The following is a 15,392-nucleotide window of genomic DNA, read 5'->3' on the forward strand; positions in this document are numbered from 1 at the left end:
AAATTATTTTATAATCACTCTAGAACATAGAATAAGAATTTGTCTTTACAGAAGATCAAACATTCTAAAGAGCATTATGGAGTTTGCTTTGACAACCATATTAATGTAAAATTATTTTTACCATTGAAGCATTAAGATAAGGTACTCCTTCAACCAATGTTTGCAGTTCAAACAAGAAGATGAAAAGCTCTGAAAAGTACACACCGCCCAGCTACAATCTTATATCCATCCTCCAAACCTCAGCTTGTTGGGTAAGTACACTCTGGAAAGATAGTCTGACGACAGGAAGGTCAAGGCTTGGATCTCTGCTTTCATCTTAGAGTCTGCCATCATCTCCATCTGCCAGAAGGTACCACAGTGTTACCAGTGTCTGTCAGGAACCACAGGCTAGGCTGTCTTCAGGACTGCTAGAGCATGTGAGTGGCTAATGGCCAAGACTGTAAGGTCAGGCCTCACAACTAGGTGCTTTTGTTCTGGAACTTTTATGAGTTCTTTCTTTCTTTCTTTTATCCCAATAACTGCAATACCATCACTGATAAAGTGATATAACCATGGAGGAAAGACAGAAGTCTTCATCCTGCTGACCTCTGTTAGCACTATTTGTGATGCAGTTTCAACAAACTGTGAATTGTCAAACTGCATTGGTATCAGTTGTTGGTTACGTAGAATTTCAAGGAAGTAAGTTAGATTCAGAAGGACAAATTGTATGTTTTCTTTCATGTAGAGAATCTAGACTTAGATATATGCAGGTAGGACATGAATGTAGAAAAGGTACTATGTGGGGGAGGGAGGCTCCAACCAGGGAGGGGAGGGAGAACAGAGAAGGAAAAGATGAAGTGCTGCACGTCTTCTCTTCTGTGTGGACTCTGGGTTTAACATGGATGTACGTGTGAAAGCAGAAGGTGGGCCATGTTGGGTTTGGGTTTGGAACAGGACCTGCCAGCAGGGATGACCTGCAGGGGTGGGGGCAGGGGAGATGAACAAAGTACTATGATATATATGCAAGAAATGCAATAATAAAACCCATCATCTTATACAATACCTGAAATCATTAGTTAAAAATCAGTAACAGTAATAAAGATGAAACAGAAATTCACAGATGTGCTGAAAGTACCACTCTAACAAAAGAAAGAAAGCACACAGCGTTTGCCTTTTCTGAAGCACACCATCTACCTCTTTTCTCCAGAAGGGCTGACAGCTGATGTAAGGCCTCCTCAGGATACTGTCCAGTTTCATGTGGTCATGCTTTGTCAGTGGAATCAAGCTATCCTTCGGTATGTTTAACCTGGAAAAGAATCGGACGGGAGTGGCCAGAATGTGTCTATAATAATGCCTGTATTTATGTCATGGCAACAAACTGAGAAAAACAAGTGAAGTTGGGCGGTGGTGGCACACCCCTTTAATCGCAGCTCTCGGGAGGCAGAGGCAGGTGGAGCTCTGGGAGTCTCAGGCCAGCCTCCCCAATCCCAGCAGCTGGGGCTCTGTGATTAGGCCAGGGAGTTTTCCAAGTTCAAAATAGAAGTTTGTGTTGTCATAGAAACAGATTCTATCCTTCCTCTCCCTCCTCACCTCTGAAATGGTAACAGATAGACAGACACTGGCTGTTGAAGCACTGGTGGAGGTCCACGGAGCAGAGCTAGTGTGAACAGGCCGCAGCTTGTCCTGCAGCTGTGAGCTCCAGCAGAAGTGGCCAGTGGCTGACACTGAGAAATCAGGAAGTGGCTGCCTACTAAGTCAGTATTGAGGATGTGTATCTATTATTTTCTTACTCGGGATGCACACTTTATCTAGTTTGAAGTTTGAAAACAGTAGAGAGATCTGGGTTTATGGTGTAATGTGCTCTTGAAGTCAAGTCCGAGGTTCCCAGGTAAACACTAATTTCAGCTGTCCTCAGTGGCCCCATAATTAGTTCCTGGCTGGCTGACTGCAGGGAATCCAGTGCTGCTCCTTGCAGTCTCTTTCCTTTGATCACATATCTCTCTGGAGTGGCTCTAAGGACACCTGAGTGGTTTACAGGACATGGCTGGATTTCCTCCAAGACCTCTACCTTAAAAGCCACGAGGTTCTGTAGTGATATTTTGATTGTAATCTAACAAATAAAGCTTGCCTGAAGATCAGAGTGCAGAGCTAAGCCACTAGTCAGCCATACAGGACAGGGAGTGGTGGCACACACCTTTAATCCCAGCACTCAGGAGAGAGGCAGAGGGATCTCTGTTAGTTCAAGGCCACCTTGGTTACACTAAACTGAATCTGTCTAAAAGAGAAACAGAGCTCACAATAAGGTGATCACAACACTTGGGATCCCACACCTTTAATCCCAGCACTAGGGAGGTAGACAGGAGAGATATGGCTGGGCGGAGAGAGGAATATAAGGTGGGAGGAGACAGGAGCTCTTCGTAGTCTGAGGGTTTGTAGAGACAGATGCAGTCTAAGGATTCATAGACAGAATCCTCCCTTCAGTCTGATGATTCAATAGAAGTAAAAGGTCTCTCTAGTGGCTGTCTACACTGCTTCTCTGATCTCTCAACTTTCACCCCCTAACATCTGACTCTGAGTTTTTGTTATTAAGAACAATTAGAATTCGTGCTAGTAGGCTTGTTGTGCAAATCTGTGTTTGTACAAAGAGGTCATGCCAAAAGATCATGGCCATGACAAGTTTAAACTTTGCTTCCTTCTATGGAAGAATTTGAACCTCCATGAAGAAGGTTACCTTCCTACTCAGCTCATAGCTTCATGATCCCCATGTTTGGGAAATCAGCATCTACACCCAAGACAGCCCACTGCCTCAGGAAAGCTCGCACACACACACTCAAGTTCTTCACCCGGGGAAAGGAGAATAGATAGCAAGAGGGTATTTGAGGGGTGGGAAGGATGGCTCAGTGGTTAAGAGTGTATACTGCTCTTGCGGAGAAGCCAAGTTTGATTACAGCATCCGTGCTGAATAGCTCACAACTGCCTGTAAACTCCAGCTCCAGGGTCCCAAGGCTTTAGTCCTCTATGAGTATCTGCACTCACACATTCATATCACCTAGTACCTACACATAATTAGATATTTTTACAAGTATTTGAAAAGCAATGTTCCCCCACAGTGAGGACCAGGTGGCCCACTCTCTAGAGAGAACACAACGAGGACCCTATTGAAGCAGGGGAAGTCTCAAACTCACATACACTTTGACCCACCATGTCTCTGGGAATCATCAGAGACTATGTTAAGATTCAGGGAAAAGTTTAATTATCAGAGGACCCTTTGATCTGCATGTCACCTACAATCTCTGCAGAACAGCTATGAGGAATGGCCTGAATGAATGCTGGCATGGGACCGTGGAAACTCAGGAGCAGAAGCTGTTACCATGAGGTCCACAGGAGAGAAATGTATTTACTGGTAACAAGCAAAAGAAGTGATTACATTGTGTTGTATGCAAAAACCAAAGAAACAGTTAAGGATCTTGAGGTTTTTGGGAAAAGGTCATGGTTGAGGGCAGAAAATCACAGGTCACCTAGGACTGCCCTGCCTCGAATGACCAGTAACTTTAAGTGCTGGAAGTTCCCAAACTCTGATATTAAGATGGGATCACTCTGTGAAGTTATTAGAATGTTCAAGATCAGGACTGAAACTTAATTGCACCCCTGGCCTCACACATATTATCTGTGTTTGTGAAGGAGATTCTCACTTGGAGCTCAGGCTGGCCTCTGGCTCAGTCCCCTGAGCTCAGGATTACAAGTATATTGTCATGCATCTCCATGCATTATCCTTTTAAATAAAAAAAAAAAACTTGGGGCTGGAGAGATGGCTCAGCGGTTAAGAGCATTGCCTGCTCTTCCAAAGGTCCTGAGTTCAATTCCCGGCAACCACATGGTGGCTCACAACCATCTGTAATGAGGTCTGGTGCCCTCTTCTGGCCTGCAGGCATACAGGCAGACAGAACACTGTATACATAACAAGTAAATAAATAAATATTTAAAAAAAAAAACTTGTACAAAGGTTTAACCACAATTATAAAAATAATTGTAGCTAGCTGAAAGTAAAATTAACTAAATTGATTGAGTTTGTTTTGTTTGTTTTTTGAGACAGGGTTTCTCTATGTATCTCTGGCTGTCCTGGAACTAGTTCTGAACACCAGGCTGGCTTCAAATTCACAGAGATCTGCCTGCCTCTGCCTCCCAAATACTGGAATTAAAAGTGTGTGCCACCACTGCCCAGCATAATTCATTGAGTTTTGGGTTTTTTGTTTGTTTATTTGTTTTTGGAGACAGGGCCTCTTGATGTATAATGGTGATGGCTGTCCTGGAACTCTCTATGTAGACAAGGCTGGTCTTGAAACCACAGAAACCTGCCTGCTTCTATCCCCCAAGTGCTGGAATTAAAGACGTGCCATCATGACCGGCCTTCATTAACTATGTAAATAACAGAAACCTCAAGAAATTTACTTTATAACTACAGACAGCAAGTGCTTTTCTAGTGACATCAGGTATGTCAAACACACTGCAATGAGACTCCTTACCTTTTAATATCAGAAGGGAGGAGACCAAGCCATCTGATAGCTGGGACGGTAAGACTGTGGGCTTCGAAGGACATGGACTGAGGTAAAGAGCAGAGCTGTGTCAGGTGACCTGGGTGGAGCCCTGGCTTTCTATTCTGGCAGCAGGGTGAGGTGCTCTGAGCCATTGCTTTATTAATCTCACCTGCATTCACTTCCTCCCTCCCTGCTCTGCCACCCCTCTGTAAGAAGTTGGCTGGGTTTCCAGCTCATTGGGAGATGCAGGTTCAGCGAGTTTGAAGGGAACCAGGATTTGTAGCTCTGCAGGTTCTCAAGAGTGAAATTTGGTCACCATAGGTGGACTTGATGTTTTCCCTTCTGTCATTGTGGGAGTCGCAGTGGCAAAGTCAAAACTGGAAGCTGCATGTGACATTTATGGTCTATCTGATGCTCTTTTGGAGCAGAACAGGCTCATCCTTGGGTTACCTGTGAGTAGCTGTGCATTCTAGGGGCAGGACTCACACCACTGAAGCAAAGATTGGCTCTCAAAGAGCTCACCATTTCCCCTGGGACATTCTGGAGAGCCTTGGTTTGCTAGGGCTGTAAGTAAACCCCAGTGAGTGTAAAACGCACTGTGCAGAAAAGGAGATGGTGGAGAGGAGCAGACACTCTTTTCTGTACTCACCATGGACCCGTACTTGTAGATGCACATTATCTCGATGCCTGTTGAGAGTGAGCTTGAAAATTAGACTCAGGCTGCAGCTATGGAATCTGCACTCTCAAATTTTATCTAACATCTAAAATCTTTATTTTTATGAACATTACCAATGAAAACTTATGTTCTCCGTTTCATGTTAAACATTACCTTAAATGATTATAGCCTTTAATTTGACAATATTAACAGTCCCTTTGATTTATTTCTCTACTGATTACCACGCTGGAGATTGAGCCTAGGACATCATGCAAGTACCACAGCACTGAGTTATCCCCTGGCCCATGCAACACGCTGTGAATTGTTCTAAGAGCAGAAAAACATAACCACAGGTATAATTTAGTCATGACAGTTGTACCAAATAGTCCAGGAGAGATTACCATGGGGATCGGCATCTACCAGTGTGAAAACAGGAAGATGAAATGTGTCCCACAGCTTCTTCACCAGGAGCCTTGTGTTCAGATCTGGAATGCCCTTTCCCTGAAAGCAAACAGAGTTGGGCATTGTGGCTGTGGAGAACCTGGGTACATTCTGCCTGCATTTTATCAACACTGACTAGTGAGACCCCCACTCTGACTTCCAGGAGGAGGAGTCTAGTGCTGACTGTGAGGAAAATGTACAATGTGCAACAGGAAGAGCCATATGTATTCACACCTCTACATCCAGTATACCTGTTTGAAGACCCCACTCCATGGAAACATTTCAGCAGCAGCAGAAATAATAAAGTCCCTACACACTTAAAGGTGCTCACCACAGTGTTATTTAAAAGGGCACAGGGAGAGCCCATGAGATGGCTCAGCAGAGAAAGCCTGATGACCTGAGTTCAGTTCCTGGGACCCAGACGATGCCAGGAAAGACAGACCAGACACTAAAATTGTCCTTTACCCTCTATATTGCCTCTTGGCTCTTCCACCTAAGCAGATGTCACTAGGATTTTCTGCCATCACCCCAAGAGTCCATGCCAAAATCACACTTGGAACTTCTCTCACAAAGAGCTGAGTGCTTGTGTCTGCCCTCTGGGTTTTAGTGGTGACGTTAAAGCAAGAAGCCACAGGTCAGAGCCACATAGACTTGTTCCCCACAATCAGGAGTCACCTAGTCCTCCTTAAGTGTCCTTCCTTCAGTCCCCACCCCATCCTCACACTGAGATAAGCCATCTGATCTGCACGCTGCTACATAAACCCAAGGATGCAAAGCCTCCTGTGAGTCTGCCCTTTTGGTCCAAGTCAGAATGTTACAAGACTAGTCAGGCTTCCAAGGTGCTGCCTGACACCTCCTCCTCAGACTCTCTCCTGGCTATGCTAAGGCTGCATTTCCCGTCCCTCTAACAAATCACAGAACTCTAAACAGCTTTCTTCTCCAAGGAGTGAATTTTCTACAGCTATATAAAGGCAGATGTGGAGAGATCTCAGAAGAGGGGAGCTTTATCTGCAGCGCCCATTTGTGTGCACCCCAATCTTTCTTCCCTCCTGAAGCCAGTTCCTGTGATTTCTCACCACATTGCCATGCCACAGGAAGCTAACTGCCCACAATGGACCAATACTTCTGTCAGTACCAATAAGTTCATGTCAAAACCCTACCCTTCGATGTGGAGGTGAGACTTTGGGGTAGAGAACAGCAGGATGGACTCCCCTGAATGGGATATGAACCCTTATGTGAGGGGCTCCAGAAAGGCTCTCTCCTGTCTCGGTTTTGCTCTTTCTTCCACGTGTATTCTCAATGAGAAGATAGCTTCTTTGTGACCAGGAAGTGGTCTGCCCTTAGTAGATATAGAATCAACTAATACTCTAGTCTTGACCCCAGGATGCAGAACTTTGAGAAGCACCCGTGTTGCTTCAGCTACCCTGCCTGCTGCATTTCTGGGCTGGCTCTTGCTGGCTGAGATACTGCCTTTGTCTGAGGCATCCTGTGGGCCCACTGGTGTCACAACACCACCTACGTCCCTCACTATTCCTGCGCATGTGTGTGTGAAAAGGGAAAGCGCCAGTGAATCACCTGGAATACGAACTCGTGTGAAGAGCAGCAAGCACTGTCAGTTGCCCCAGCCCTGGAGCAACACTGTGCAGGAATGTGTGTGGGAGACCCAGAGGAGCAAGAAAACAAAGCCTGTCTGGGGAAACGACTGTTTTTAAGAATAGAGACCCATCTGAACTTGAGCTGGGTTGAAGGATGTCTTCTGCGCTGTGAGACTAGATGGTGCATTAGACTGGACAGGGACAGGTGCGCAGATGTTGGCACTCTCTTTCCAGGCACCACAATGGTGAAGTGAGGCAGAATTCCTACCGTGACCATGATGCATGGGGACATTCTGCTGCAGAAGTTGTCGTCCAGGAGCCGTTGAAATGTCGCATCCTTCTCTACTATTAACAGAAACTTCGCATCTGTGATCAGATCTGTGGAGCTAAGGCTGAGAAACTCCAGTCACAGTCTCCAGGCTTAGTCACCCGCTACGTAACAGCAGAGTATATCTCAACTCAAAAGCAGCTACGGGGAAAAGTTTTTAGTTTACCTCCCAATATCTGTATTCACTCAGGTATACAGGTGCTGGACCTGCTTCACAGGGAGCTCCTGAGAGCCCTAGCAAGCTGACTGTGGCTACTTGTCTCTACGGCCTAACTTGTTACACAACAGGAAGGCAAAGTTCTTTGAAGGAACATTCCAGTTTAAACAGTTTTACCACTGAAGGATACTCCGGATCCCTTGGATGTTAGATGGAACAGCAGTAGCCTAAGTTAAAAAGAAAAAACAAAACCAAGCAGTTTGTAAATTAAATAAAAAAGTGTCACTGCACTTAATAATCCATCACCACAATCAAATGCATTCAGTTTTCATTGATGGGTAGTCTAGGGACTGACTCTCAGTGGGTAGTCTAGAGACTGATTCTCAGTGGGTAGTCTAGAGACTGTCCCTCAGTGGGTAGCCTAGAGACTGTCCCTCAGCGAAGAACAGACAGGTCCCTAGGAAAGCAGACACACATCTACTTAGCTTCCCTAGCAGGGAAGGTTGTGGAGCAGACAGAATGAAGGAAAGTGTCTTGATGCAGGGCCTCACAGCATGGCTGCGCCCTGTCCAGATGGGAGCATCAGACCACCCACATCAGCAAGGGGTTTGGGATAAAATGTGTTCATTTCAAATCCACAGATTATGTAAATAACCATGCCAAAAAGACCATGACACAAGTCATGTAACACATCAACACATTGTAAAAGATAATATGTGTCTGTTTATTTCAATATGACAATTAGCATATTTGAAAATAGTGTGCTTGGTATAGAACCCCATAAAGCACACACATGTTCACCCATCAGTTTTATTTTAAAACCTCTGGGCCAACAAGATGGATCAGTGATCTTGCCACACAGACCTGATGACAAGAGTTTGATCCCAGGAACCCATAGTGGAAGGAGGAGCGATTTTTGAAAGTGGTCCTCTGACCTCCACACTTGTGCTGTGGCACACATATATACACCTGTGAGCACACACACACACACACACACACACACACACACACACATCATACTCATATTCAACAATTATAAATAATTTTTACTTTGTCTCTAAATTACACAATGAAGCAAGGAATAAAATCCAGTTCAAAATGAAAGGGGTTGTGTGGCACTGAGCAGGTGGATGGAAGGATGCTCACCGTGGCACTGCAGGTGCACTGCACTCGGGTACCGTCTTCCTCCATGTATCTCAAGTTGCCAGCAATCAATCCCTTGGATGTAGATAACTGGAAAAAAATAACAGCTTTGAAATTATTCTCATTAATATACTTGTTGTTACAAGCCTCTTCATGCTCACCTCTTTTTTTTTTATTTTTATTTTTTTTTAATTTATTTATTTATTAAGGATTTCTGCCTCGTCCCCACAACCGCTTCCCATTTCCCTCCCCCTCCCCCGATCAAGTCCCCCCCCCCCATCTGCTCGAAGAGCAATCAGGGTTCCCTGACCTGTGGGAAGCCCAAGGACTGCCCACCTCTATCCAGGTCTCGTAAGGTGAGCATTCAAACTGCCTAGGCTCCCACAAAGCCTGTACGTGCAGTAGGATCAAAGACCCACTGCAATTGTTCTTGAATTCTCAGTATTCCTCATTGTCCGCTATGTTCAGCTAGTCCGGATTTATCCCATGCTTTTTCAGACCTAGGCCAGCTGGCCTTGGTGAGATCCCAATAGATCATCCCCATTGTCTTAGTGTGTGGGTGCACCCCTCGTGGTCCTGAGTTCCTTGCTCGTGCTCCGTCTCCTTCTGCTCCTGATTTGGACCTTGAGATTTCTGTCCGGTGCTCCCGTGTGGGTCTCTGTCTCTGTCTCCTTTCATCGCCTGATGAAGGTTAATATTCCTGAGGATGCCTATGTGTTTGTCTTTGGATTCACCTTATTTAGCTTCTCTAGGAACATGAATTATAGGCTCAATGTCCTTTATTTATGGCTAGAAACCAAATATGTCATGCTCACCTCTTAAGATATTTGTATTTTATCTTAGACCAGAATCTAGGTAGAGATGGAGGAGAAAGCATGTAAGTGTACTTAGAAAATAAAAATATCTGAGAAGGTCCCTGTTTAGGTTCATTTGACCAAAGGAACACATTGGAAACAGACTGAGCTTATGTTGAGAAAATGTACGATCAAATGACATAAAAAGGGCCAGAGTACACTCTCCTCCCAGACAAGATCTCGCTGACCTGCCGCCCTCTGCCTCAGCTCTAGCACTAAGGGCAGCTGTCATTTTGTTTTGTGGCAGTATTTTGTTCCGAGAATGGCTTACCACATGCAGGCTCCTCCGGGGCACTTTCAGCATACAGGAAATGTCATCTATAATGTTGTCCACTGCAGCTTGGTTCCCAAAGAGCTGGCTGTCAGTGTAGTATATGTCTCTATGAAAATGTAAGGTCGATACTGTGAATAAGCACCATGTTCTTGACCTGTCACGCGCAGAGTACTATGTGGAGGACATTTACTGCATACCAGCATACCAGGAGAGCTGCTTACTACCTGAGCTCCAGGATTCATGACTATCCAAAGCATATTTTAAAAGCTAATGGGGGCTAGAGGGATGGCTCAGCAGATAAGAGCCAACGGCTGATCTTCCAGAGGACCTGGGTTCAATTCCCAGTACTACACGGCTGCTAACAAATATCTGTAGCTCCAGCTCCAGGCGAACTGAGACCATCTTCTGGCTTCTTCAGATACCAGGCGAGTGGCACATAGACACACATGCAGGCAAAACACCCATACACATCAAATTTAAAACTAAAACAGTTAATTTAACCAAATCTCACACTGCATTTTTTGAAGATGAATTTGCCGGAACAATATATTTACCTCTTGGTTGCATAAGTGTTGCTCTGTACTAATTTGTAAATCATGGACAATATTTTCAGAATTAGAGCTGGAAAATAAGACATAAGAAACAATTTACTTCTCTCTCTCACTAATTTGAAAGACACTGTTGTCAAAGATTTTAATTGCCCCCATTGCTTGTCTATAATGATTTAAAAATTATCTTTCCAAAAGAGAAGCATTAGGTAAAGAATAGTTGGAAAATCAAGGGCTCTTTGGGTAGCAACTTTTCCTGAACATGAACCTAGAACATGCTTACTTGGAGTGGCCGTGTGCTCCCAATGTTACTGACAGTGAAAAGTTCTAGGAGTTTATTTTAAGGACAAGTTACCTACTAAAGAATATGTGAAGACATCCATTTAGGAACAGCTAAACTCTAGAAATAGCTAACTTATTGTTAATCACTCAACACCATGAAAGAGTAACTTACCAAACTTTTTAACTGATTTTGGTGAATCGCTTTTGATTTTTCTGGTGATACACTGAGGTATCATCTGAAGGCCTACAGAATCTTCAAACCTGTTGTTTTGTTCAAAACAAAGGAACAAAATGAGAAAGACTTAATTCCTGGACACACACTCGGTGTGACCTTCTGCATATCACATACGCATAGACAGAGGCTAGAGGTTTTGACCTTGAGAAAATTGTTCTGCAGGTGGATACCACCTGGGGGGAGGTGTCTGTGAGCCCCAGGGAACCACCTGTCTCTGGGGTTGCAGGCATAAGCCAGAGTTTGCTTTTATGAAGGTGCTGGGTACCCTAACACAGCCGTTCCCGCTCCACAGCAAGCACGTCAGCCACTCAGTCATCTCCCACAGTTCTCTGTGTGGGCACTGGAGCTTAGGAACGCCCAAAGGCTCAAACTGCTACAGGCAGGAGACTAGCTAAGGTTTCAACCAAACACCTTTCAGTATGGAGTATGTGTGCGTAGTTCTTTTTTTTGGGAAGACAATATATATGGAATACTTACACATATTTTACTATTATATATTTTACTCATTTTGCCATTATTCATTCTCAGTTAATAATTTGGTTCTATTTAATAATAATTTTTGAAATATTTTATTTCAACTACCCACAAAGTGACATTGTGTGAATGACTGATATCAGTTTATTAAACTGAACCTCCCAGGCTCTCCTAAAGGTGGCAGAAGGCACCAGGAGAACACCCCACATGGCAGCTGCTTTGACGCCACATGAAATCCATCCTTCACAACACATGCCCAAGTATACAGCTTATGCTAGTTATATTGATCTTAAAATAATACTTATAAAAGGATCTTCCCTAGTCCCTTTCCTCTGCAACTTTCACAAAATCTGAGGACCAGCTGTGGTTTGGTAGAAAAGGCTACACAGCCAGGAAAGACCAAACCTTGTCACTAGGTGGCAAGGACGGAGCCTTATCTCTGTGCCGTGTTCAGGATGCCCACACTGTGGTCCACATGTCAGCACTGACTCCAGCTGTCTGAGCAATGGCTGCTTTGGCAGAGTGGAAGACAACCACAGCAGGGTATTTCCCCAGTGCTAGAAGCGTGGCTCTACACTTGCTGTTTTGAGCAAGGACAAACAGACTTTGAACCATCCCCTCCCTCGGAGCTGCTCTAGTTGCTAGCCTCCTTGTCTTGGCCTTATCTTTCACACAGCCCTTCTGTGGGGTGTGGATTTGGTAAACCTGATAATTTTTACGGGACAGGCAAAGGGGATAAAAAGAATGACATATGACTATAACTCTAAAATAAATTGAAATAAGAACATAGATAATGCATTTTAAAATAAAACTGCAAGGATCAGGCATACCTTTTTTTTTTTCAAGACAGGGTTTCTTTGTGTAACAGCCTTGGCTGTCCTGGAACTCGCTCTGTAGACCAGGCTGGCCTCAAGCTCACAGAGATCCTCCTGCCTCTGTCTCTCTAGTGCCAGAATTAAAGGTGTATGCCGTCACTGCCCAGCCTGGCACATACCTTTAATACCAGCGCTAGGGAGGCAGATGTCTGTGAATTTGATGTTAGCCTAGTCTACATTATGAGTTCCAAGCCAGCTGGGCATTACAGTGAGACCTCCTCTCAAACAAACAAATAAGTTAGTAAATAAATAAATAATAAAACACAACTTCCAGGGGCTGGAAAGTGGCTGGGCAGTTCGGAGTGCTTACTGCTCTTACAGAGGACTGGAGTTCAGATCTCTGTCCCCGTACCAGGTCACACACAGTATCTGTAACTCCAGCTCCAGGGGATCTGACACCCTTTTCTGGATTCCATGGGCAACCACGTGCACATGCACATTCAGGTACATAAACACACACACACACACACACACACACACGCAAGCACACACATCTTTTTAAAATGTAAAAATAAAATTGCAAAATGCCCACATTATGTTTTCCCAGCTCGATCTGCTGTCTATTGTGAAGGCAGGCACTTCATTTCTTGCCAAACTTTTGATTATGTCTTGAATAATATTTTCTATAGATGTAAGAACCTCAGAACTGAAACAATAAACACATCGTGATTTAATTTTATAGCATGTAATATTTCCCAGATCAATACAAAGACAACTTTTTTTTCCTCTCCTGAGACAGGGTTTCTCTGTGCAGCCCTGGCTATCCTGGAACTTGCTCTGTGGACCAGCCTCAAACTCACAGAGATCTGCCCGCCTCTGCTACCCGAGTGCTGAGATTAAAGGCGTATTCCACCACCTGCCACCACTGCCTGGCACAACTTCCTTATTTCATTGGATTTTTGTTGTTTTGTCTTGATTTTGGAGACAAGGTCTTACAAGGTAGCTAAGGCTAGCCTGGAACTCACCATGAAATCCAAAATGGCCTCAAACCCACAATCCTGCCTTTTCTCCTGAGTGCTCGTATTACAGGTGTTGGCCACTAGGCCTCCCTTCTGCTTGCTCTTTTTTACGCCTAGGAAACGCATGCTAATAACCACCTCTCTTACTAAATTCTGACGTCTCTGACATCACCATGCATTCAAACACCTGCTCGTATAGTGGTACTTACAGAGACATTAGACTTGCCTGTAAATTCATGTCTTCAATAACACTTCGGCATTAACAATGAGCTAATATAAGTTACAAATACATTTCTATTTGCTCACATTAACTTACTTCGATGTCACTGAACTTACACAGACTTGGCCTGACATACCACTGCTAAATGTTTTACTAAGGATGATGTGAGATGAGTCTTGACATGCATGCACGCACACATGCACGCATGCACACGAACACAGCTGCTTGTAGCACACTGCCCTAATTGATCTCATGCCGTAAAAATTAACCATTTTTAAATTTTAGTGATTCAAGAGGAAAGAATTCAATCACGACCAGGAAAGGAATAAATTGTGAGTTCCGTACTAAATGGTTGACTTGGCCACTTAAATCATGCCACGTTACCACAAAATATCAAGACTAAACCCAGTTTTCTGTCAGCTGGCTGTTAATTTCACAGATCATCAGCTTCAAACATGTCATTCTAAGTAACACTGGCATATTGTCTAGGAAGGGAAACCAAGTTAAACATAGAAGATGGGCAAAATGTTGAGTTTTAATGTCCACAGTCTTCAATGTTTTCACTGGAAAGAAAAATAGATCAGAAAATAGATTTTGAAACATTTAGTATGTTCTAATACAGTAAAGACTAATGACTTGCTATTTTTTTTCAAAGCTTGGAACAGTTTGAGAAAAATACTGGAAACAAACTTAAGGTATAATGGGATTAATCCACATCGTTGTTGTCAATAAGGATTCCCACAATCTCCTAAATTCTCCCACAAACTAATTACTTCTGTAAAATTTGTTTGCTTGTGAGGTTTGGGGTGGCTGATTTGGGCTTAAAACAAAAGTAATGTGTCTAAGATGCAAAGCGGTGGCAGCCGAGAGAAAGGACAGGAAAGCTGTGAACCATACAACCGCATTTTCTGCACTCAGGGCCACCTCGGGTGCTGGAGGAGCCGCTGATTTTAAATAAATCCCTTAAAACCCATTCATCTGTTTCCTCCGGGTCAAGGAAAAGGACAGGACGGTTGTAAACCACTTAAAGTATTGATATCCTTGGTCTAGCTGAGAAACCCAACAGTGTAGCGAGCAAACGCTTTTGCATTTTTCTCCTCCCTCTTCTTATTCTTCATCCAAAATCCCCAAAGATAAAACATAAAGCCAAATAAGATCTCAGCCTCCCTGACTAGAAAGGATATTGAGAACCCTGGGAACTAGGCTAGAGGATGCTGGAACATTCTAGAAAACATCCGGTGTGCATATGGACATGGTCACCGGGTTTTCTTTGAACGCGAGATGAGAGCTAACGGCAGGGAGCTCTGTGGAGGGCGCTCAGGTGCGGCCGGCATTCTCCTTCCCCGGGGCCACCTTCCCGGCCTGCCCTTGCCTGCCAAGCCGCTGTACCTAGAGACCACGCGGGTCACCCTGGCAGGAGCCTCCCCTGCGCCTTGCTTCACTACGGCCAGCAGGGAAGCCCGGTGCCTATCCAGGGCGTCGAAGAACGAGGCCTCAGGCCCCGTGGGCACGAACGCCATGATGGCGGACACGGCCGTACTCTCGGAGGCCACCCTTCCCTCGCTCTGACCGCGCGTGCGCAGCGCACCACGACCCCCGGGGCGGCCCGCTAAGCGGAGTGCGCAGGCGCCTACGCCTGGTACGGGGGCGCCAGGGACCCTCCCGGAGGATGTGAAGAATCTGGTGCGGATCTAGGAGCGCCGGGGACCAGCGGGGCCAAGGTTCCTTGACCTGATAACTCAGGAGAAGTAACATTTGTGAACCCTTTAGGGGAGATAATATTCGTGGCACTCTTGCCTGCCTGCCCGAAGCCTGGATTCCCGCCTCTACGCCACCTC

General features: G+C 44.8%; 1 protein-coding gene across 4 annotated transcripts; it reads right to left on the reverse strand.

Moving 5' to 3' along the window:
* Positions 1-219: 219 nt before the first annotated feature.
* On the reverse strand, positions 220-15,074 carry Spo11 (SPO11 initiator of meiotic double stranded breaks). Of its 4 annotated transcripts, XM_041641897.1 has the most exons (13): positions 14,944-15,074; positions 12,908-13,021; positions 10,964-11,052; positions 10,516-10,582; positions 9,959-10,067; positions 8,837-8,923; positions 7,881-7,917; positions 7,474-7,583; positions 5,571-5,670; positions 5,164-5,201; positions 4,503-4,579; positions 1,174-1,285; positions 220-339 (listed from the first exon to the last, which is right to left on the reverse strand). In XM_041641897.1, the coding sequence occupies exons 1-13, from the start codon at positions 15,072-15,074 to the stop codon at positions 220-222; spliced, it is 1,191 nt and encodes a 396-aa protein (XP_041497831.1). The 4 variants fall into 4 exon arrangements, with proteins under 4 accessions (XP_041497831.1, XP_041497834.1, XP_041497833.1 ...); XM_041641900.1 differs by lacking the exon at positions 12,908-13,021 and having other exon boundaries at positions 7,474-7,571; XM_041641899.1 differs by lacking the exon at positions 12,908-13,021.
* Between the last annotated feature and the right edge of the window lie 318 nt (positions 15,075-15,392).

Source organism: Microtus oregoni, unplaced genomic scaffold (genome assembly GCF_018167655.1).
Source record: "Microtus oregoni isolate MIOR12 unplaced genomic scaffold, Mior012 000071F_ref0000514, whole genome shotgun sequence".
Taxonomy (NCBI): Eukaryota; Metazoa; Chordata; class Mammalia; order Rodentia; family Cricetidae; genus Microtus; species Microtus oregoni.

Excerpts from the sequence above, each read along its gene's own strand:
- Spo11 (XM_041641897.1), bottom strand. The coding sequence starts at position 15,074 with ATGGCGTTCGTGCCCACGGGGCCTGAGGCCTCGTTCTTCGACGCCCTG. Across the intron at positions 1,286-4,502 it reads CTCCCTTCTGATATTAAAAG|GTTAAACATACCGAAGGATA; the intron begins GTAAGGAGTCTC and ends ATTCTTTTCCAG. Across the intron at positions 340-1,173 it reads AGCCCTTCTGGAGAAAAGAG|ATGGAGATGATGGCAGACTC; the intron begins GTAGATGGTGTG and ends ACCTTCTGGCAG.